Genomic DNA, 25,995 nt, shown 5'->3' on the forward strand with positions numbered 1-25,995 from the left:
CGATTCGATTGCTGAGCTGGAGCTGCTTAATTAATAAGTTATGGCTTTTAAATTACAAGTCAATAAAAAGTAAACAGGACGCCGGAACTGATGCTAACTAGGTGATAGTCGATCAGTTATGTAGTTTTGAGAGCTTGTCAAAATAGTGTTCATCAACTTTGACTTTGAACAAGCTTAATCTTCAAAAATCATTTCAAGATAGTGTTACACAGTTTTAATTTTGACATAATTTAAAAAAAACCTTAAGTTTTGAAACAGAATCCATTCAGAATTAACAAAAACAACACCTTTAATTTGACTTATCTAATCAATGACAATTCTTATGACAATAAAGCTCATTCAATTTGCCAAATCAAGACAATCGCACATTGGTCACGTTACAGACTTCCAGTAATCACGTTCCTACAACCAAGCATTGCCAGTATATTGCACAACATTTTAAAGGGCTGTAAAATTATGATATCTGTGACGTTCCTAAAAATATCACCACCCTCAGTATCTGGTCCAAATCAGTGCTATAAAATAGCAGCCGTGAAGTCGATGGAAAAAAATCAAATCATTTTCGGTATCTCTTTCATTGGAAATTTTATGAGGCATTGCGCACCTCAAAATGTTCAGGGGTACTTCCATCACATGTACAACAGCGTTTTGTGTTAGGTTTGAATTAGATTAGATACCTTCCTGGCAGTAGGTGAGCGCTAAAGAGTGGTGTTATCTCAGACGGATGTTTGTGGGCTGGGGTTAAATCAACATTTGGAGTTTGGGATAATAAAAATTGATTAATAACATTCAGCTAAATTTTCAGCAAAACCACACCTGACTGCAACTCGCCATTCCAATTCCAAGTATTATAATGACCAATTGATTTCCGATGCTCATAAACATAAATTTAATTAAATTAAAAATGATTCCTCAATTCAATTTAAGATGAAAACAACAAAAAAGAAATGCGCCCATCCCAGGATTTCCCGGGACATAATAACAGGGAATTTTCCAAAACGAAGAATTCCCACGTCGTGGGAATAAAATAAATAAAATGTTTTGTCCTGGTTTTCCCGAAATTGAAAAAAAAAAAATTATTAAGGAAACTCAGATTTTGATAGAAAAGGGGGAACTATCGAATACTTAGTAATCTTTAGGAATTTTATAACAATTTAATTTGTATTTTGCATCAGCATTTGTTTAACCAATTATTTTAGGGTACTAATCCCTAAAATGCCCAGCTCAATAATTATTTTCTATGTAATTTTGAATATTTTTTACAAATTGGGTTATATAATTTCGCATATTTTTTAAAAATCAAATCACATTGAAAAATTACTTATTTTTCTGGGGCGAATCAGGACAATTGTAGCTAGCTGATAAAACCATATTCTTGCATAATTCTTGTAACACTAGGTACAATGAGGAAAAAAAAGATAAAAACATAACCTAACCTAAAACTAACCTAAACTTACAATAAACTAAACCAGTCCTTGAATCAAGGGGTATTCAGATATAGCACATTTTTCCCTGAATTTCAAACATTTTTTTTAATCTTCTGATCCAACATTTTTACTTCTGCTAATTCATGAACCTCACTTGATCTTGTCCAGCCAGGAACATTCTAAACCATTTTGAGTACCTTGTTTTGGACACGCTGGAGCTTCAATTTATGAGTTCTAGCGCAACACTCCCAAACAGGTACTGCATACTCAATAACGGGGTAAATTATTTGTTTGTAAACTGTCAACTTATTTTTCAAAGAAAGCTTTGATTTTCTGTTAATTAAAGGGTACAAGCACCTGATGAGAATGCTGCACTTGTTCAATATTTTGTCTACATGCTGTCGAAACAATAGTTTCGAGTCAAGTATGAGACCTAAATAGACAACTTCCTTTGACCAGGGTATTGAAACATCATTCATTTTAATCAAAACATCATCCTTTGGGGCAAATCGGGCCGATTTGGAAAGTGGAAAAAATGATGGTTTGAGTTTTGGCTGCATTTATGTGAATTTTCCAGTCGCCAAAATATTCGGAGAGAACGTCAAGACCCTTCTGAAGACGGCCGACTAAATATCTGGTTTTAAGAGCGAGTCTACCAACAGGGCATACCTCTTTGTATGGAAAGTCGTTTGGACCTCATCAATCTGCAATCTGTTGTGAATGGATGAAAGTAAACATTTTAAGGCTTGTTTTTATTTGAATTTGACTCAGGAACACGAATTTGATAAAATTATCACTAGAAATGAGATATAAGTGGTCTCTCGAGTAAGAATTTACACCAAAAAAAATCACTGAAAGAAAAGTGTTTATTTTATATGTTAAACTGCCTTACCCAAAACGTCCTCAGTCTCAGCTGGTAGTTCCAGATGTCCTCTACAAGCTCCAGGTCGATTCGAGTTAATTTCTGGATGGAACACTTTTTTATTTGAGTTTGAAAATGGTGCTATTTTTCTTTATCAAAAATGCCTTCAGATTTGACCAATTGGAATACTTCACTCTTCATTTTGTTGCATATCTATTTTAAGTCCGTTCAGATGCATTTTGAATTTTGAAAGATAACTGAGTTTTTTCATAAGTTACAGCTTATCTAAAAATGTTGACGTTTTTGAACCTATATACTGCTCATATTTGGCCCAGATGCTATTTTTTATGTAAAAACAAATTCTGAAAATTTAAGGCAGATTGGTAAGGTCGATGCGAGATGGGTATGCTTTGCTCATGAACTCGCTCCTAAGCTATAAAAACTCAACAAATGTTTAGAAAACGGGTTTATATGACCGTTCCATTTTTTCGGGATTTCAAAAATATTTTTCCCTTTTCCTGGAAATTTGCAACCGAGTTATAGTGATTTTACGAAAAGAAAGGTTTAAATTGTTAATAATAAAATTCTGAACAAATTTATTTCGTTTTTTATGTTAAGCCCTTTCAAATTTTATTTCAAGTGTTTGTCTCATCCCCCCCCCTTTCAAAATTTCCCAAACAAATCAGAGGGCAAAAAAATAATATGAACTAAAATTTTCATTTTTATATTAAGAAGCATGGGACATTTATGTGAACAGGGGCAATTCACAACCTTGAATAAAAATTACTCACAATAAAATGAAAATAATAAAAAAAAAATATTCGTGAACCAAAATTCATCAGGTTACTCTCTAAATAGTAATTTTAAATCAATATTTCCCCATACTTTAGTTACGATTAAATTATCTTTCCTGAGCTTTGATAGCTCAAATGGACAGCGCATTGACTTGCCATCTTAAGGTCGTCAGTTCGAAACCCGAAGAAGAAAACCTGAAGTAGTCTGAAGCTTTGATTAGACCTTCAGGGGCGCGACGTTTTTTAACAAAAGAGTTTACACTGAAATAAAAAAAAAAAATAGTAGCAAATTCCTTCATTCTAGGAATTTTGGCTCTTTTCCTTATTTAGTAATATGGTTTTTTTGAAATTCCTAGAATTCAGGAATTTGGTACTTTTATTTTTTTCAGTGTAGATCTGTAGTCTAACACACGGATGATTTCGTGCACTCTCCAGTGCCTCTTGTTCCCTGTATAGCGCCACAAACACTGCTCCATCCAACCCAAAACAGAGTCATAAAACAAAAGTCGGTGTTTCTTTCCCTGACCATATGATCCGCGGCTCTCCGTTGCCAAATCATATCCACTGCTAATCCATTGACACTGAACTTTACCAAGTAAGAGAAACAGAGTTTGATGCGCTCTCTATTTCTCCACTCTCACGTTTTCCACCATCCACTCACACAGCCACAACTCAGCGTGTTATCCTTTGCGCCGTCCGGAAGTGAATCCGCTCTCCGATTTTTCTGCAACCCCTGCCAAAACAAAAGCCGAGAGATTGCGCTTTCATTCATCAAACTTGCCTCGCGCACACACACCACGTTGAAATCTGTTGCACAAATCTGCATTCTCTCGCGGTAAGCTCCGCCCACCGATTCTCTCTCACACACTTGCTTGCGAAAGAAAATGGGGAAACTCACCTAACCTGCTGTGGTGAGAGGGGGCGTGGTTTCACCACAAATCTGTTGCGCTTTGCCGTGTTATCAGTGCCGCTGGAGCAGATTTTGCTCTGATAAGAGAGCGGGGCGCTAGTGTGAGTGAGAGGGGTGCCCTCCCGAGGGGCAAAAATGGTCCCCGATTCAGCAGGAGTCGGTCAGCTGTGCCGCTTTGAGGGTTAACCGAAAGGATTTTGTTGACGGTGTGGTGGTTGGACAAGTGCAACTGTGTGAGTGAGGGAGATTTCTCGCCGAAGGATTGTCGCGTAGGGAGATCAGCGCGAGGATTATGGAGGTGTGAGTGAGAGGGAGCGATACGGGGTGAGCAGCGAGGAAGAACAACATAACTCATGTGCGAGCCCATCGCGGCAATGATTGAATTTATCAAGCAAGCGATGACGACGAAGAGGAGGATGAAGAAGAACAGTGGAAGAGCGCAGTTGATAAGCAAAGAGAGCAAGAGAGTTGTAGTGGTTGGTTGGTTGGTTGGCTGGACTGAATTGGAAATGGATGCGGGTGAAGCAGTATCACGGCGAACTCTGCTAGAGGCGGTACACACGATACGGTTCCGGTCTTTGAAGTAGTTCTACAGTGAAGCTTCGTAGTGACGGTGTTCGGCGCGCGATTTATCTGTTGTTTGCCCTGGCAAAGTCGAGATTTGCTGGCGTGGGGTAGTGACTTCGGTGTGTGATTTAAGCGTGATTTGAGCAGGTGAACCGTTATGGCACAGCAATCCAGCTGAATCCAAGTAGCCAGTGTGATTTTATGCGTTTCGGTCAATTCGGCAAAAAATCCAAACCCCAGCAACCATGATGGAAGTGAGTGAAGTTCCGCAGCAGCAACCCCAGCAGCAATCGCAGTTGCCGTTGGATTTCAGTGTAACCATGGTGAACATCAAGCTGAACAATGTGAACGTCAACGTGAACACCAACAACAACAGTATCAGCATACTGAACAATAACAACAACGGTGCGAGTGGGTTCGGTAGTGGAGGGAATGGTCGAAGTGGTGGCGAGGACCAGCAGCAGCACCATCATAGGGATGCGATGGGGTCCTTGCTGGCGGCACATCAACAACAGCAACAGAACGGTGGTGGGGCTGCAGGAAGTGGTTGCGGCAATGGCGGTGGCACCACGGCCGCGCTAACGAGTGCGTTCAAAGTGGTGCTGCCGCGGGGGAAAGCCGACGGTGGTGAGTGTGATAAGATCGATAAGATCGAAATTCTTAGTTTGGAAACCAAAATATTTAATTTTTTTTTGTGCGTTTAAATACCAACTCAACCAGAATTTTTTTAAAGTAACTTGATAGGAAACTTATTCACTCAACCTAAACTAAATAGGAAATGTTTCTTATCGTGGAATTAGCTGTGAGCCGATTAGGTCTCATGTGATTTAAGGTTTTTGTCTTAGTTCAATTAAATAATAATAAAAATAATAATTTTTGTTCAATTAAATAACAATTTACCGATTTTACCGATTTAAGGAACTTAATGCAAATAACACAAAGAACGTTAAATTGCGATTGTTCAGGATTAACTGCTCACATTCACATAAATTGCATATATGCTGTTTTACCACTTCTAAATGAACTGGTTCAAAAGCATGAATACTTTCGGGCATACTATCTTAAATTTTACCATGCTAAAAAAAATATTTGATGGATCCAAAGTTTTTTTCACTGTATCACATAAAATAATGAATTAAGCAATAAGACCAATCTAGCAAATTTGTGTTCGTTTAAATTTATATAGAATATGACTAAAATTTGTTAATTAGATTAGATTAGAAAAATGCAATTTGTTAAAATTTAGATTGTTGTAAACTAAAGGGTGCAAATAATCATTAATTTTGATGTTTAATACTGTATTGATACATTTAAAGACTATGAGCCAAAAGGTTAAAAGACATAAGGTCGAAAGGACCAATAATTGAAAGTGGATAAAAGGTCTAATACCAAAATATTAATTTATTGTATTAATCAAAATTTATATTTTTTGTGAGTTTGAAAAATAAGCAGTTTTTGCAAAAGTTTTTTTATTAAATAACGGAAAAGCATTTTTTAAATTCAGAAGTAATTTACTCCTGTTTCTATGAAATTTGTGCCATTTTTATATTTTCCGAACGTTAAATAACGTTTTTTCATGTTTTAGATTTATTGTAATTTATGCATTGTTTCCAAAAAAGATATTGTATTTGTAATATTTCTGTGCATTTTAACATTCTTCAAGCATATGCCGTTCTTTGTGAGAAAAAGTCTAAATTTAAACATTATTCAAATAATTTTATTAGTTTTTCAAATTATCTTTATTCTTGTTTCAGTGATATTTTAATGAGTTTATTTAATCTTTCAAACTTAACAGTTCTTTAAAAAATTTCATGACTTATAGTCCAAATTTGAATATTTTTCAAAAAACAAATGTTTCAATGAAATTTGTGTCATTTTTCTATTTTTTTGAACGTCAAATAACGTTTTTTCATGTTTTAGATTAATTGTAATTAATTGTAATTTTATTAGTTTTGCAAATTATCTTTATTCTTGTTTCAGTAATATTTTAATGATTCTTATGTATTCATTCAAACTTAACAGTTCTTTAAAACGTCCAAATTTGAATATTTTTCAAAAACAAATATTGTTTCGCTAACATTTTGTTCCTTTTAACATTCTTTGAAACATAACCTGTATTTTTGAAGAGTTTTAAGACTAATAGTTAGTCATCAAGCAAATTTTACTTGTTTTTACAATTCTGTCCTTATGGAATGGAATTATGGAGAGTTTTAAAACATATCTGTCGGCCATTGGTACACCTTCGACCTTTTGTCCATGAGATTTTATTGCTTTTGACCTTTTCACATGCATTCGGATTTTACGATTCTTTTGCACTTAAATGTGGAAAATGTGGAAGGCCTAAATTTTTAAATATATTTTCATTTGATTGCCTTCCCTTGATTTTGACCAGACTCGACGGACATAAAACTAGTTTTGCAATAATACAAAATAAACCAAAATACATATTATGTATCTGCTCCAGAGAGAAGACAAATCCATTGTTTTGTGTTGTTGATCCATTTTATTTATTTATATGTTAAATTATGATGGTAAATACCGAACAAAAATATTGTGTACAAAAAAGGCAAATGTTTAAGCAATTTGTTAAAACAAATCAAATAATTGCTTTAAAATAAAAAGCGCAAATTTCTCAGTATACTATCAGTAACAATGTTTTATGACAGACAAACTTTTTAATACCATTTTTTTAAAATAAAAGTAGTCATTTCATTGAAGATTAGCTCAAAATTGTTTTGGAGACTTATAATTTTAAAGTTTTCTACAATAAGTTCATGATTGTTTTTTCTTTATTCGAACATAAATCATACGAAATAAAATCGATTTGTTAAGTACTTATTATTTAGATAAACACACAGAAGTAGTTTTTGTTATTTGGATATTCAAAGTGATTTTTAAATACAATATCAAGTATTGAGTACCGTCATCAGGGGTGAAATTAGGTCTGGGGTGAGATTAGGTAATACAAATTTTAGCATTTTTGTAAGACCCAATCTCACCCCCCAGACCCATTGTCACCCCTGATGACGGTATCGATTTCCTTATCTAAAATATCTATATTGAAGCAAACACAAACCGGTGACTAAAACTGAAATGAAATTGTCAAACTAAAGAGCCCGAATTTAGCAACATTAATAATTTAATGAAAATGCTGAGCTTTTAATATATTTGAATTACAGGTTGATTGAGTCAACGGAAGGAATTACAGTTTGTTGTATAATGAAACGGAATACAGGAAAACAATCGCAAGAAACCTGTTGCTATAAGTAGGAATTATTATTTTGAATGGATGAGTTAAGCAAATGATGATGTTGTTCAAAATCTGGAGTTTTATCTTATTTTTCTTTTCTCGTCAGAAACAACTAGTTAATATTTTATTTTATTTATTGAAAAAAATATGTGAAAACTATTGAATTTTCATGCTTGCGAGTCTGCTGATAGCAATGAAATATTTCATGTTTGGTAAAGATCAATCAAGATAGCTTTCACACCAAAATCAATTTCCTTTATGCAAATTTTCATTCCAAACAACTAATCTAAACAAAACATCTGTGACATGTCACCAGCTTCTGAATTTCTCTGCCAAATTTATTGCTATTCCAAATTTCGCAACACTCCTTTGCGGGCACCAAAACACAAAACCCCACTTCCCGTCCGCTAAAACGAGATGAAACAAACCAAATGTCACGGCCCGGTCCATTCAAACTTTCAACGCAACCATAACTCATAAAAAAACTACCAGCGGAAACGTGTTCGCAAAACTGTGAGCCTCGCGGAAATCAAACAAATTTCAAGCGCAACGCGAAAAAAAAAACCCCAGTTCTCAAACAACGTCCAACTGGGCGACGGGGAAAACGTGCAAAAAAAGCCCATGTTTTCTGAAATCCATAAATTTTTCAACTGTAATCCGTCGGATTTTTTTCTCCCGTTGTTTGTCGCTTCACGTGGCCTGTGATCTTTCGCGTCCGCGCCCCACCACGGATGACAAAATCAGCCATTCTGGGGCGCGTTGTCCTCGCTGGCGGCACCGGGCTATGTTACAGTTAATTAAAAATGACGAAAAAATAATTACGCAGTGGGCTTTTAGCAAAGACACCACACCACGGCGGCAGCATGGCCTGAGCCCCCCGGACTATGCCGGGCCGTCAACAATAATTCAGGTTCCGCATCCGGTGCGGAGTGTCCTGTCCGACGACGACAGGTCGTCACGAGGGGGTCTTTTCTCACTGGATGTGAGGGGGAAATTGTTGGTGGAATGAGGCGCGATTCGCATATGCTTCATAACTTTTGCCGGGGTGAATGGGGGATGAGCACTGTATAGATGAGTGAATTTAGAAAAATCTGTTAGTTTAGTAAAAACAATGTTTTTCATTATCTTATTAGGCCGTTGCAAATATTTTTTGAAGTTTATGTACCTCAACTCTGATCAAAGTGGAGGGGGAGAAGGAAGGGGGGGGGGGTGGTAAAAAAAAAAAAAAACTTAAAAAAATTAAAGTGCTGGCCAAATGCTTTATACACCTGTACAGTTGTTTTGCAATCATTAATTTTTTTAATTGTTCTCAGTCGATTAGACTTCTATCTCCATTGACATTTTGATGATTTTTGAAAAAAAAAAAAATGTTTTGCCCCCTGATTTTTCGGACAAATTTTGAAGGGAGGAGGCGACCTAAACATTGAAAAATATTTGCAACGGCCTTACAGCTTCTAATTCAACATCCAAATTATGAGCTACAGAAATTGTTTATTTATCAAAAATGCTTTAACTGTATTTAAACTCAAAAATACTTGTGGAAAATCTTTAAAATCGTCATTTATCTTTTTCAAACCAGTTTTTTTGTGCTACATTTTTTTCTTGGACCAACCTTGGGTGATTTTTTTTTTCATTAGTCCTTTTTTCCTTTAAAAAAAACACTATTCTCTTCAAATTCGGCCCAAAAAATCAGGGGGCAAAAATAGTTTCCAAAAAACTTGAAATTTTTAATGGAAATTTCAGTACAATCAGCTGAATTCAATTTAAAATGCATTCCCCTGCGTTCAGAATCATTTTTACCATGCATGGGTTAGTTCAAAAAAGCTTTTAAATTTTAGTGACTACTCGATGTACAATATGTTTTTTTTTGCGTAATTATGAGTATGAGTATGCATTTTCCAACGATTTTTTTTCATTGAAATGGCAAACCACCTCCCCTCGGCCGTTGAACTTTGAAAAATATTTGCATCAGCCTTATTTTTGAATCAAACAGGGTTGCAGCAATTTTCAAATCAAAAAACTAAAAATTACGCAAAGAGTCCTGGAACATGTTTGAAAAAAAAAGAATGATTGAAAAGCACCTTTTGTTGGGATTTCAACACTTTGCAAATCGATAACACCAATTTTAGAGCGTTTTGACTAATAATAATTAATATATTATTTAATGGAAATAGCAAACAAATTTCTTCAAAATGTTTTACAAATTAATTTGTTTTTATAACGAAAATCAGCAAATTGGATTTAAAAAGAATCGAAACCTTATCCTACCAAACATATGAGAATATCCCCTTTTCAAAGTACATATATGACTTGTATTTTGAAAAAAAAGCTGATAACTAAACAAAGGTAAAAAAAACTTCCGAATGGTCCTGATTTGTGATATAAAACTGATTTTTTAATTAATATAATTGGTATTGCTTAGAATTATCTTATTTGAGTTTGAAAATATTTTTTTTTAATATTTTCACTCATTTTTTTTTCATTATATCTTATGTCAGCCGAAATTAAAGATTTGGTTGATTACCGGATACATTTTGTATTTTTGTAATTTTATGTTATTTTCGTAACTATGTTCACAAATCTCGTTTTTGTTTAAAGTATTAATTGATTTTTTATTTGTTTATTCCTGCATTTGAAGAGTTTTATTGTATAATTTTTCTAGAATCAAATCCTTTGCCAATCTCTTGTAATGGTTGTATTTTTTTATTTATTCTGAAAATATCCGAGGATTTTTATTTGATAAATTTGAGGTAAATAAAATTCCACACAGCATCATCTTTTCGAAATGTTTTGATGATTGATAATTATGTACATTATGTACATGTCAATTTATCATAATTAGAAATGATTTTATTATTTGATAAAAATGTTCACTTCCTTTATAAATTTATTAAAATTTCTATTAAATTTGATTCGAATGTTGGTCAATTTAAAATATCTCCAAGATCCATATTTGATTTATCACCAATAGTAACATAGGAACATTTTTTTAAATACCAAAATCCTGGAGGTTGGATTCCATTTTAACAATGCATTTTAAAAAAATTGAAAACAAATTTGTTATAACTTTTCATTTTATGCTTGTATCTTGCCAAGACGATGACTAATTTTCATACTAAGATATTTAAGAATGAGCCTTGACCGAAAAAAATATTCTTGAATATTTTTAAAATTATTGCATTTTAAAAGGTTTTTTATTTCAAAAATTGATTTAGCACATTCCCTCCATTGAACAGTTCAACCTCCATGACGGTTCACACAAAGTACATTTGGGATACCAAAGCAGCAGCATCAACAGAGTCACTCTCTCTCTCTCACACACACACAGCCAACAGTGTCCAAAACTCCCCGGAAAAAAAGCAAAGCAGAGTGGAAAACTGTTGGCAAACAAGTAGCAGCGGAAGCAAAAGCACTTTCCAGTGACAGAGTAGAGTAGGAAAAGCGAGAAGCAAAAAAAAAATGACACAAAAAAGCCCAGGATTTTTTGCTCAAATCGTTCATCTACTGGATTTATCCGAGTTCGGGCTTGGGGCGTGATGATGGCCACTGGGCCGGGTGGGAGAAGTGCCACGTGTCATCCTTGGTGGCGCGCATGAAGGATGAATGGGGTCATTTGAGCATTTCTGGGATTGTTTTCGCGAAATCCTGCCCGTAATTGAAGGGGGAGGTGGGGTTTAATGGAATATTTACAGCAGCTGTTAGACCAAAAAACTGTTTTGATTTTTTTATTCACTAATTTTGTTTAAAAAAAAACTCCAATGAATCACCCCAGGAATTGCTCTAATTCACTTTCGCCCAAATCTCGAACTTAATCCACAACCTTGCTAACACAACAGCCAGGATTATTGATTTGACCAGTCAGAGTGAGTTCATTCACAATAAACTTCCGGGCACATCCAGCGTAAAGCAAAGCTCCACCTAGAGACCGTTCCACGCTCCGAGTCCCTGCCATAACAACCGTCTATTAATCAACCTTAACGAGATCCCCACCGGGGGGAGGGAGTGTAATGATCCTTTAGCTTCCGACCGAAAATCAGCAGTGTCTTCATCCCACTCGACGTCACCCGCAGGAAAATCTTTCCGACATTATTGTCTTTCCACCAGAAATCCGACGGAAAAGCGGACGGGAAAAAAGCGCAAATTTTCTCATTAAAATTCAGCGCACACATTCGCTATCATGGTGCTCCCAACGGTGGTACCAAAGGCAGCCATATGTGAGCAACGGTTTTCCGGAGTTTTCCTGCCTTTCGGAAAATCTGCTGCATTGCATCTGAACGGGGGCAGTTTGGGGCGAGAAGGAAAAGCCAAGCTTAATTCATTTAGGCTTAATTAACAGCACACTAGAGCGAGCCAAGCAAGCGATCTGCTTTTAATATTATAGCAATTGTCGAGCTCCAGTGGGATGCTGAATCTGTGGAAGGTTGTTTGGAGGAAATTTTGGGGGTAGCGAACAAAAAAATGTCTGCGATGACCGTGGTTTGAGCTGCTCACGTTTTCATGTTTGGAGTTGGTTCCGGGAGGCAGGAATGGTTATTTTGGTGTAAGTGCAATGTACATTTTTTTAAACGGAGAAATAATTCATCTTTCGAATTTTTAAACCAAATACCACATCAGCTATTTAACTGATTTATTTTATACTCGAGCATTTCAGTTTCCCGTCCCGTCCCCTCGAGATCTACAAACTGACATGGCGGGCGCCGTTGGTGGCCAACGACTGTTGCCTATTCGCACCAGCTCTAGTTTTGGTGATCTTGTTGTTTTGTCTTTTCTGCGCATTTATACATGCTGTTGATAAGGGAAACATTACTAGATTGTTGAAGCGTGTGATCGGTTGTGCTGATAGGATATTACGGTCCTGTTCAGCAACGGAGGAGGACAACCATGGGTGGTCTCTCATGCTCATGCTCATGCTCACTCGAGCATTTCAGGTTCAATTTAAAAACTAATTTTGTTCAACGGTTTACAAAAAAAAAGATTTTCCTTAAACTACGACCAAAAAAGCCATTTTCCATGCATCTAAATCTATCTAAATATGCTAAAAATTATATCCTGAGATCAGAACTTCTGATCAATTTTGAACAAGAAGAAAGAAGATCGCAGATAAACATTTTTGTTTTAATTTTTGGTGTCTTCAGAGAATTAAAACGATAACTTTTGAGCTATGACGCAGCAGAAGCTAATAAATATTTGTCAGTGTTGTGATCAGGGTTACCAAGTCAAAAAAAAAAAAGAAAATTTGGCAATGTATCGATCAAAAATCTGGAAAAATCTGGCAAACAAAATTTAACTGTTCTCAATGGTGCAGGGGAAAGAGGATATGAATTAATTGGTTTAATTCATTTTATGACCTCAAAAATGTTTAATTTGCATCCTCTCTAAGAAAAACTTATTCTATTTTTTTTAATTTTCAATTAAATTTGTTTGTTTTAATCAAAAAATTGTTCAATATGGACATGGAGAGGAAAATCTCGCAAAATCTTGCAAAATCTGGCTCTGAGAAGGATAAATCTTTATTCTAGCTGAAACTTGAAAAATCTGGCATTCCCAGATTTATCTGGCAACCTGGCAACCCTGGTTGTAATTGTGATGTTAATATTTTCTCAGTCACCTTCAGACGTTTGATATATAAAAATATCTTCTTTTCAATCAGCATTTCTCAACCGTTGAAAAAATATAAAAAAGATTTTATAATACTTTTTTTAGACCTTTTTCAAGGTCTTTTGAGATTTTTTTTTGTAAATTTTCTAGTTTCATAACTCTTTGAAAACATTTTTCAATTCTGTGAAGTTAAAATTAGCGAAAGTTTAACATTTATTTTTTCATGGAAAAGACAGTTGTTTTTTGCATTGATTGGCATACAAGTGTTCTTTTATTTAAAAAAGGCTCTCTCAGACGTAAAAAAAACTATATTTGTATAGTTTTTTTTTTATTTTAGTTCAAACATTATTAAATTTGTTTTTTTAAATATATTTGTTACTAAGAAACTCCTACGTTTCTTCTTAAAAAAAACCTTTTTTCAATTATTTTGGATTCAGACCAATCGAAAACAAACAAACATTGTTCAGTTTATTCTTGCCAAATAAGTTTTTTTTTTATGTGGAAGGGAGAATGATGCTTTTGTAAATAAACCAAGGGGGATGGACCGAATACGGTTGAGAACCACTGATTTTAATTGAAACATACTTTGTAAACCCTGCAGAAAATTAATCTGTTCAGATTGTCGAAGTTTATTTTATTTTATTTTATTTTTTTAGTGTGATTATAATAAGTTGCAATGCGTTGATCGAAACCTTCCTTTTTTTAAACTTCAAATAAATTCTAAATATAATAATTCAAACAACATGGTATAAATAATTTTAAGAAGAATTAGAGTCAAAAGAGTTGTAAAGTAGCTAAACGGCCAACAATTTCTCTCCGAATTCCTAATTTAAAAAACACATAATCAAGAAAGCTCCTCATCAAGTGCGATTTTGGAATTACGAAATGATGTGAAATTTTTTTTCTCTAACGTTTGTATGGAGAAATTATGCGGTTCCCTTCTCTTTTATATTACATTAATGTTGCCCTCCTCCCCATTTGAATAGTATATGAACAAAAAACATTGAAATTTCCTCGACCTTTTTTCCCTTTCCCATAGCTGAAATGTTAACAAACAAGAGATTGCGGTTTAAAATATGTTTTTATGAAACTCTAGAACTGCGATCGTGGTAATTTCAAATAAATTTTAAATATTTTAAACGAGTTGCCAAATTAAAGCCAAATGTTTGTTCGAAAAACACAACATTCTTTTAAATTAACAAGCAAGATTAATGAATATTTGTGTGTGTTTGAAAAATTTTTTTTGCTTCGACATTATTTTTTTTATCTGTAACTCAAAACTTTGAAAAAATCTTTATATTTTTTTTTAAATAGCGAAATTGAACTCATTAAATCAAAACATCATATTTCTGGACGTTACACGAAAAGGGTGGATATTCCAATATTAGGTGCACGATTAAATTACATGCTGTTCCCCTAGCTGATGTGCGTCAAGATATTTATTTTTAGGGAGTACGGTGGTTTGTCCACCAAATGCTGTAAAGATGCGCAAAGTGTTGCCAGATCAGTAATAAACAGTTAAAAATCACAAAGCAAACTATTCCACATCGCTGCCAAATCCAGCCATAATCCGCAGTTCATGATCCGGGTAAAACCCGGCGCGAATCAAGGATAATTTAATTACCGGGACAATGTTGGAAATCCCAGACAGCGGCCACCAGACATGTTAGCCCGGCCCGGTTCCACGTGCGCGCATACCATTCCGGGGGACCAAATCCCAGTTTTTGGAGCCAACTCGCTACCCCCTCTGGACCACTTTATCTCTTTCATTCTCATTTTTTTGCCAACCAGGGGCCAGTTTCAAATTCCTGCCCCATAATTATACATAATTAATGAGCCTGTGAGGTTTTCCATTGCTTTCGCCACATGCCGTGGCCAGCCCCAGGTTGGCAGACTAATGGAAACTTCCCGGCATCTGGTGGTGGTGTGCCAAGATGAGTCCAGGAAGAGGCCACTTGGGAGTCGAGTGCAAATTTGAACCATGTACGCTTTAATTCATGAATGAAAAATTAGATCGAGTGCCATAAATAAAGTCATAAGCTGGGAAGGGGGGAAAAATCTTGAAAAGGCAAAAAGAACATGAATCTCCATCCGGTATTTTGCTCCGCTATTTGGCTTGACTACTTTTTTGCTTCTGATTGCTGCCAGAAGCTTCTGTGGAGTGTCAATCGAACACAAAAAACCATTCAAGCGACACATGTTTTTGAATCGTGCGTTTTTTTCTGCAGAAATTTTAGTTCTTCCAAATGGAAAGTATTGAAATCGTGTCTGGCTACAAATCTGAATGCAGAAGGCAAAATTTACATTTAAATGTGATTTCCAAGTACATTCATCAAATGAAATCCGCCAACCTGCGAATCGCTGCGTTTGATCCCAATCTTACAAGGCTTAATGTTTGCTTTTCATCTCGAAAATGTTCATTTCCTGCCGGGCGCACGAAACGAATTTAAATTTCCAGCTGACACCCTCCAACGAAAAAACAATGTGCCGAAAATTTTTCGGGAATCAAAATAAAAAGTTGTAAATATTAATTATTTCCTGGACCGGGGGATCCACGAACAAAAAACCTGGAAGCATCAAGTGGGATGTGAAGCCGAGCCGAATCCCCAGAAGAAGCGTTCACGAGCGCACACAAAAAAAAACTTTGAAATTTAATTTATCAAAAACAATATTTCATCATCACATGCCACCGCCACCGTTCGTGCTGCTCTTGGGTCCCTCTGATGGAAAGCAGCTCTCATTCGCACTGGCAGATTCCAGGGGGGAGGTTGTTTTTTCATCCCCCTTCCGGGTGGCGTTGCCGAGGTTGGGGATGTTTTCAGAGTTTTTTTTTTGCTTTTGCTTTTCCGTGCTTTCATTTTGTTTATCCACTGTGAAATGTGCACAGAGTGAGAGTACTTCGTCAGTGATATTGGGAAATTCTGCGAAATTTCAATGGTGGTAATTTTTAAAATTGATTTTTCTTTAAGATATATGAGCAATACTCAGAGATTTTGGTCATTCGTTTTTTTTTCATGTATTTTATGTATGCCCAAAGAAGCCATTTTGCATTGTTTGTCCATATAATTTTTCGTGCAAATTTGGCAGCTGGCAATACAAAAATGATACATGAAAATTCAAAGATCTGTATCTTTTGAAGGAATTTTTTGATCGATTTGATGTCTTCGGCAAAGTTGTAGGTATGGATAAGGATTACACTGAAAAAAAAATGATACACGGTAAAAAAATGGTGATTTTTTATTTAACTTTTTGTCACTAAGACTGGTTTTGCAAAAAAAAAAACACTATTTTTAATTTTTTTTTCTGATATGTTTTAAAGGGCATCAGATGCCAACTTTTCAGAAATTTCCAGAATTTTTCAGAATTAGTGCCCATGTTTGCACACTTTTGAAAACAGTTTTTTTTGAGAAGTTATGCAATTGTTCTATATTTTGCTTTTTGAACTTCGTTGATACGACCTTTAGTTGCTAAGATATTGCCATGCAAAGATTTAAAAACAACCCACCATTTTCTAATGACGATATCTCAGCAACTAATGGTCCGATTTTCAATGTTGAAATATGAAACATTCGTGAAATTTTTGTATCATTTCGAAAACAATATTTTATTTTTTTATTAAAACAAACATTTCAAATGGGCCAAACATTCAATATAACGCCCTTTTAAAATGTTAGTCTTGATTTAAATTTTTTGAAAATATTTTTTTTTCGAGAATATCGAAAAATTCACGATAGGTACATATTTTAACATTATAAATCGGACAATTAGTTGCTGAGATATCGACATTAGAAAATGGTGGGTTGTTTGGGTGAGACTTAGAAAACATCAATTTTCCTGTTTTTTAACCTTTGCATGGCAATATCTCAGCAACTAAGGGTCGTTTCAACAAAGTTCAAAAAAGCAAAATATAGACAATTTTCTCAGCTTTTCAAAAATTTATTTTTTTCAAAGGTGGGCAAACTTGGGCAATAATTTGAAAAAAAATGAAAAAAACTGCGACTTTGTTTATTAAAGTTACCTAAAAATAGATACAATTTGAAAACGGTGGACTTTATCAAAAAATCACTAAAGTACTTTTAAATTGCAAATTCGATTTGACACCTAAAAATGAAGTTGAAATTTTTTGCGACAAATGTTTCGATTTTTTGAAAAAAAAATCAGTATTGATTCAAACATTCATAACTCGGTCAAAGATTTTTTGCCCATTCTGGAAATTTCTGAAAAGTTGGCATTTGATGTCCTCTAAAACATATTAAAAAAAATAAAAATAAAAATAGTGTTTTTTTCGCAAATCAAGTTTTAGTGACAAAAAGTGAAATTAAAAATTATCAAAAAAAAATTACCCTGTATCATTTTTTTCAGTGTAGTCCATATCCATACCTACAACTTTGCCGAAGACACCAAATCGATCAAAAAATCCTTTAAAAGATACAAATTTTTGAATTTTCACATATCATTCTTGTATGGACAGCTGCCAAATTTGTATGGAAAATTATATGAACGCACTAATGATGCAAAATGGCTTCTTTGGGCATACCGAAGGCACCATAAAAGTTTCAGCCGGATTAAAAAATACAAAAAATAATATTAAAGAAAAAAGACCGATTCTGTAGAGAACTGCTCACCTACTATATTTTCAAAAAATATATTCTTAGTGAAAGCATTGAATTTTTTTCAAGATATGGTTGAATTAAGTCGATTTTAAAAAGATTTCAAAAATGAGTTTTCGTTCATTATCGGCGTTAAGAATTATCGCCGGTAGAATTGTTGAAATGACGATAACGATTGATTATCGTTATCGTCCCAACGACTATTATCGTTATCGTTAGACGATAATATTATCGACGATAAATTGATCGATTAACAACCATGATTTAAATGCATTTAAGAATGCCCCTTGGATTTATAAAGATATTCAGCATTAAGATTTACGAAAAAACACGCGTCAAAAGAATCGTCGGGATATTGTTCAAAGGATGTTAGAAAAATAAAACTAAACAAATTTGATTGATTTAAAACTCAAAACATTTGAACGACGTGTAGATTTTATTGTTGTAAAACTCTATGAAATGTTCTTTAAACCACTTCTTAATCGACTTTGTTTACATACCACTTAACGCTTCCATAAAGTTCGTCCACATTTGATTCTGTCTCCCAAGATGAGTGCTGTGGTAAATTAGAACAAATTACCATCAAAGTTTCACAAATTCTCATACTACCAAGGCAGTTGAATGCCAAGAACCTGACATCGTTCTTGTTACCAATCCAGCACTACTCATCGTCACACGAAAACTGGACAGATTGGCCTGTCCCAACGATGATGTCCAGCCTGGATTGAGTCTCCAGCCGCAGAGATCTTACCACTCCCCCGATGGGCCGGTAACTAGTGTTGGGATCACACCGCACAAATCATCACACCGGTTTGGTCCCTCTCCACAAGATTACCAACCAAACCAGAAACCCTACGGCCTACGGTCAAAGATTCTCGAGTCCATCGAGTCTGGTGTCTTCTTCAGATGCGACGACGACTCGACAACATCGGTGACGACTCAATTTGTGGAGACTGCGGGGAAAACAACCAAGCATCATGGTCGATGAACCAAAGGAGAATCTGCCTTGGAGTGGATCAGCTTCTGGTAGAGCATCCCAAGTAATTGCTTAATTGCCTGTCCGAGTGCGTCTTGGGAGTTTCTCCTAGCTCGGATGACTGATGTCGGTCCGGTATTGGAGGTAATGGATTCACTTTAAAGTGCTGTCGTCACACGCAACAGATGTGCGACTGTTGGTGATGATCCCTGGAAGCTTTTCGGGAGCAAGGGGAGCTCTCGGTAATTAAAATTTAAATACTGGCAAATTTCCATTTTGATGGAAACCGCCACAGTAATCCATTCGGGTCGCAACTATCGGCGCCTGTTGATTGTGGCATTGCCCACGGATCCACGCGCCCGGTGATGAATAATTAATTTATTAATATTCATTCATTTGAAGCGTCCAACATTTAATTTCACAGCTGAACTACGATTATCGAGTGCTGCCGTCGGCGGTGTCACAGGCAGTTTATTTTCCGAGCTAATTTCCCATTATAAATCATCACCCAGTCAGAAAGTGGTTTCTCCCACACCCCGATTCCCATGGGCAGGCCTTACAAATTCTAAACTGAAACCAAGATTAATAGCTCATTAAACGATTTTCATAAATCTCTGCAACGAGCTGCTGCGTTCCTTCCACAAGCCAGAACGAGAAATTTGTAAATCTTTCAAAACAAGCAGACAGGAAGCTGACATTTGTAAACTCGTTACATCACTCATTTGTGCCCTCAACCCTTCCGTCTGCCGAAAAAATCTCAAAGAATCCGCGCCTCGTCAACTTTTTCAGTCTTTTCCGCCGACATGGTGCCTCTAACAAGTTGTTGAGCAATAAAATGAGCTCTGAAAACCTGCATCTGTGGTGTTGTCTTGTCTTAATCATCATTTTCTAAATAAATTTTGTCTGTAAAATATCTTCAGAAGTCAGAAGAGTTTATACAAGTTTTGGCTTAGATTTTTACGAAATTTGCATATGTGTCAAGTGAGCACCCCCAATACAAACCCGAAAGACCACGCATGAGTAGCGCGCGAGCGCGAAAAAAGTCATCAATGGAAAGTCTCAAGTAATTATCTAGCTTTTTTGTGAATGAACTTCGTCGCGAGAGTAACATAATCCCCCACATTTGGTGTGTCTCCCCCTCGGCGGGGCAAGCGAATAATGAATGCTGAACAAGTGGAATTATGTTACGACCTCGGGAAAAGAGTTACGAAAAGAATAAACACACATCGCACATTTGCACTCACATGTGGTCGCCGCAATAGTTTGTAACACCAGCTCGAAATTATGTGACAGTGCTTATACTAAAGCAAAAGGCAAAAAAAAAGATTGACTAAATTAAGTCATTCTACTTGTGACGGAATGACAAGACAGGAGCAACCGTTGAATATATCACTCAATTTAGTGTGTTGCATATGTGGCAGGTTTTTTTTGCTCGGGAAATCAGAAGGAATAAAAAACATTTCACTTTAAGACCCGAACAAGACGAAGGTTATTTATAGCCGGGAGTCGTGCACTTTGCCGGTTATGGTCAAACGGCAAAAAATGTAAATCTTGTGACATATTTTAAATTAGCCACGCAAAACAAATTTATTTCTTTAATGTGATGTTGAGTACAAGCTTGTGCGTAGTTTTCTGTTATTTAAATATGTTTGATAAACTTTCCCAAAAAGTGACAATTTTGATCACTTAATCAGACATTCTTTGGAAGAGATTTTCTGATCGATTTGATGTCTTGATAAATGTTGTAGGTGTAGGTGATGAGGTGTTATACTGTGGCATATGCAAACTGAATGCTATTTTGGTGATTCTTAAGAAATTCAATTATATTGGCTTTGTCTCCAGAACTAAAAGATCAATGTTTAACAATTCTGAGACGAATAAGTAAGATTTTTTCTCCTTCTTTCAAAAAAGATCCAGCGCTGGTCACCGAATAAAAAAAAATTGATATGCAATTGATGCAAATTGTACCAAACATGTGAAAATTAGATAATTTATTTTGGGATTTAGTTAGCACAAATAATTAAACCTCAGCGAGTTTCTGCTTATCTCTCTTCCTATCCCGAGCAGGGGTAAATAAGACGGGAATACCAAATTTTGGTATTACTTGGGCAAATAACAGGGACCAAAATGTGCCCTTGGTTGCCCAGTAATAGATGGTAAAATACCATGAAATCATACTAAAGTCTTATATGTGGAAGGGCACAACAATACCAAACCATGTTATTCCAAGGGTAAAATAATACCTCAAAATAAAACCATCCCAACTTAGAGAAATTTCAACGTTTTTTTTTAATCTTAGTGGTTATATTAAGAAAAAATGAAAATCAGCTTTAACCTTTGTAAGTTTCAAGTAATTTTAGCGCAAAATTAATTATCTCATCAATTTTTTTTAAAAAAATCCCATAGTTTCAGAGGAATGAAAACCTTTCAATAACAAAATAATACCAAAATGTGGCATCCTGACTTAGAAATTTTTCCACAGTTTCAAGTCATTTTTTTAGGGGGTAAATCAAAAATGTTTAAAATCAAGTTTGAAATTTCCGGTTTTCAATGAAAGCATTTGCTTCGAAATATCATTTTATCGCAAAATTAATTATTTTGTCAAAATTGGTCAAAATTTTCCCATAGTTTCAGAAGAATTTGATAAAATACTGTAATACCAAAAGAATACCAATATGTGGTGTTCGACCATTGACAAATTCTGCAATTTTGCAATATCAAAACAATACCTTAAATTGGTATGATACAACATTTTGCTCTTGCATAATCTTTAAGACAAATTTTAAAGGGTCCCGGAGCATGAGAGCATGAGCATGAGCATGAGAGACCACCCATGGTTGTCCTTCTCCGTTGCTGAACAGGACCATAATATCCCATCAGCACAACCGGTCACACGCTTCAACGATCAAATGATGACAAATTTTAAAGGGTCCCGGAATACCAAAATTTGGTATTGATACCAGGGAAAGGTATTATTACGCATTTCCCTTGTTATTTACCCATGCTCAGGATAAAAAGGCATTTCACTCTCTAAAACTAAATTAAAAACGATCCACCTATGTTGCTGATGCCTTCCTCCTCAATAGGTAATATGGGCTTGGACACAAATCGCATCTTTTTTCCTAGATCCGGAAAAAAGTCAGGGTTGCGAATGTGCGTGCGAGCTCGTAGCAGTGCTCGCTCATTCGTGAGCTTGAGGACTTGTCAGGTAACTAGAGCTCGTTCGCGCTCAATGAGCGCTCATCTGCTAAGTACGTAGAACTTTGTTATATGGCTGATGAATCTCGCACAAGTCAAATGGATTGCGAAATGCAAAGTTTATTTCAAGGAGTTTGATCGGCTACTCAGTCTGGGCAAAGTGAAACGCTGTTTATGCTGTGTCCGACGTTTCGGCGCTGATTGATTTATTTCAAGTTTCTGAGTTAATTTCATCACAAAAAAGGGGCTTGTATTCATCAAATGTTGTCGGCTTAACTATTTTGTTTTCAAAGTTTGTAAATAAAAAAGAATAATTGTAACCTTCATCTATTTATTTAATTATTTGGAATTGACTCCAGCTTACAATAGTTGATATGAAAATTCATCAAAAATACAGATTAAACATTTATTAAGCTAAATTATTTACCATGAATTGATTATACAAGATGAGAAATTTTGAAACCTGGCGTAATATATTACCAGATTTTTTTGTGTTGTTTAAAAGATAATTTTATTAAATTATTTTATTAGCTTTATTAAATGGTTTACTTTTTCATGTAATTTATATCAACTCTATTTTAATATCAGATTATTCACCACCAAAGAAATCATAATGGTATCAAGCTTCAAAATATATATTTTTTAAATATTATCCTTTACCCAAGTGGGCAATTCTCTTTGGTGCCTTCGGTATGCCCAAAGAAACCATTTTGCATCATTAGTTTGTCCATATAGTTTTCCATACAAATTTGGCAGCTGGTCATACAAAAATGATGTATGAAAATTCAAAAATCTGTATCTTTTGAAGGAATTTTTTAATCGATTTAGTGTCTTGGGCAAAGTTGTAGGTATGGATATGGACTACACTGAAAAAAAATGATGCACGGTAAAAAAAATGTGATTTTTTATTTAACTTTTTGTCACAAAACTTGATTTGCAAAAAAAACACTTTTTTTAATATTTTTTTTATTTTTTGATATGTTTTAGAGGAAATTTCAGAAATTTCCAGGTTGTGCAAAAAATCTTTGAGCGAGTCATGAATTTTTGAATCAATACTGATTTTTTAAAAAAATCGGAAAATTGGTCGCAAAAATTTTTCAACTTTATTTTTTTATGTAAAATCAAATTTGCAATCAAAAAGTACTTTAGTGAAATTTTGAAAAAGTGCACCGTTTTCAAGTTAAATCCATTTTTAGGTGACTTTTTTGAAAATAGTCGAAGTTTTTATTTTTTTATAATTAGTGCCCATGTTTGCCCACGTTTGAAAAAAATATTTTTGAAAAGCTGACAAAAATCTCTAAATTTTGCATTGTTGAACTTTGTTGATACGACCCTTAGTTGCTGAGATATTGCCATGCAAAGGTTTAAAAACAGGAAAATTTATGTTTTCTAAGTCCCACCCAAACAACACACCATTTTCTAATGTCGAGCAACTAATGGTCCGATTTTCAATGTTAAAATATGAAACATTCGTGAAAAGGGCAAAACATTCAATGTTACGCCGTTTTAAAATGTTAGTCTTGGTTTAAATTTTTTTTTATTATATTTTATTTTAACATTGAAAATCGGACCATTAGCTGCTGAGATATCGACATGCAAAATGCAAAATATAGAGAATTTTCTCAGCTTTTCAAAAATATTATTTTCAAAGGTGAGCAAACATGTGCACTAATTTAAAAAAAATGAATAACTGCGACAATTTTCAAAAAAGTTAACTAAAAATGGCCTTAACTTGAAAACGGTGCACTTTATCAAAATTTCACTTAAGTACTTTTTGATTGCAAATTTTATTTTACATCGAAAAATGAAGTTGAAAATTTTTTGCGACCAATTTTTTGAAAAAAATCAGTATTGATTCAAAAATTCATAACTCGCTCAAAGATTTTTTGCACAACCTGGAAATTTCTGAAAAGTTGGCATTTGATGTCCTCTAAACATATCAGAAAATAAAAAAAAATTAAAAATACTGTTTTTTTTTTGCAAATCAAGTTTTAGTGACAAAAAATAAACAAAAAACCACCAACAAATTTTTTACCGTGTATCATTTATCGATCAAAAAAATCCTTCAAAAGATACAGATTTTTGAATTTTTATACATCATTTTTGTATGGCCAGCTGCCAAATTTGTATGGAAAATTATATGGACAAACTAATGATGCAAAATGGCATCTTTGGGCATACCGAAGGCACCAAAAAAGTTTCAGTCGGATTAAAAAATACAAAAAAAAATCGAATGACCGAAATCTGAGAGAACTATTATTTTTAAGATTAGTCTATTCCAGCCTCCACAACATCCAAATAAGCGTTTCTTTCAATATGTCAAACTTTGACCGTTCTACGCTGGATGTTTTCTCGTTGCTATAGTTACGACCCAGGTAACGACGCCTGGCTCTGGATGCGCGCGTTCAAAGAAAGTTTTGCCAAATTAATGGCAAAATGTTTTGTTTTTTTTTTTTTCAAATAATTGTACTATAGCAGTTCTAATTATCAAATCTCTTAGCAGTCTTCGGCAAAGTTGTAGCTGTCGGCCACTATTGCTAGTACCAACCTCTAGTGTCTTCCTTTTAACTACAAGGACTTCGCCGCCCTGGGCCCCTAAGTGTTTGAGTACGGAGCGACCCATATTTACACTTAGAATTTCAAAGCGCTCGCCGCGGGATTCAAACCAGCAACCACTGGATTGTGAGTCCAGCGCGCGGTCCGGGGGCTCAAAACTTGCAAAAACCAAAACGAATCGATTTTATGTGTTAAATCACAGTTAAACTTCAAAGTCAAAGCGCCAGGTTTTGACTCATTTTGTTACATCCTAATACGCACAGACATTTGTTCTGTTTTCGATTTTGAGTCGATAGGTATGCATGAAGGTGAGACTACGTGAGGAAGGCAAAACATATCAAATAATTTTGCAGCAATTTGAGGTGTTTGACTAAATTCGTTCGACAATCATTGTATGTTTAGTTTAAGTTCTCCCTCTTCCCCTCCATGCGTCTTCTTCAAACTCCAAACGACCGATCATTATGCTCTCGTGAATATGGTGTTTATTTATGGCGTCATGTTTTTTGCTTGCTTCAAGCCTCAAGAAGAAACAAAGTTTTAACAGCTTCCAACGCGACAACTACCAACCTCTCGACTCGAAGCGTTCACACATGTTTGCGCTGATTAGAATCGTTCTGCCAACAATTTTATGCCTCGTTGGTCGAGAGTTGTGACAAGTTTGATTTTGGTTGGTTTTTTGTTCCACCCATACAAGGCCTTTTGTTTTCTTTTCTAGAATTGTGTCCACGTTGAAGGGTAATTGGACATGGTCTAAGTCACGCCCGTTCAACCGGCGGGCATCGATTGGTTTTGGGTGGTGCACATTACAACCCATTTTACCCATAAGTTTATCGGTAAGGCGATAAGGCTTCAATAAAATCCTTGCCGGATTCCCAGCATTTCAACTGAGGGGGTGCCAACGTGGTAAGCTGGGATTGTTATCAAACAGTGTTCTTTGGCCAAGATTTGTACCTTTTGATCAGGTATAAAATCTTTTTTGTGCTGTTCTCTCTCTCTTGTCTTCCACTCGTAGCTCCAAGCATACCAAGCACAAACATTAACTTCATGACTTTTTTCCTTTCTCGTTTTGTGTGCTGAGGAGCACCAAAGGTTGCCAAGTTCAGTCAGGAAGGGGTTGAAGAATTGAACGAATCAACCATGATTTCAAATCACGCACACAATCTCACCCGGAAAGGTTCGCTCAGTTCAGCAGAGTTGGGTTGTGATTGCGAAACACGTACACACACACACAGACACACCAAACATAC

General features: G+C 35.2%; 1 protein-coding gene across 2 annotated transcripts in view; it reads left to right on the forward strand.

Annotated features, from left to right (window-relative positions):
- Positions 1-4,321: 4,321 nt before the first annotated feature.
- LOC120416878 (fez family zinc finger protein 1) overlaps positions 4,322-25,995 on the forward strand; it is a 91,857-nt gene continuing 70,183 nt past the window's right edge. The window contains exon 1 of one of the 2 annotated variants that reach the window (XM_052707798.1): positions 4,322-5,187. In XM_052707798.1, coding sequence (XP_052563758.1) covers positions 4,806-5,187 — 382 coding nt within the window. In that variant the 5' untranslated portion in view covers positions 4,322-4,805. The remainder of the gene's footprint in view (positions 5,188-25,995) is intronic. The other variant, XM_039578772.2, reaches the window with a different exon arrangement.

This window comes from Culex pipiens, chromosome 2, assembly GCF_016801865.2.
Source record: "Culex pipiens pallens isolate TS chromosome 2, TS_CPP_V2, whole genome shotgun sequence".
Lineage (NCBI taxonomy): Eukaryota > Metazoa > Arthropoda > Insecta > Diptera > Culicidae > Culex > Culex pipiens.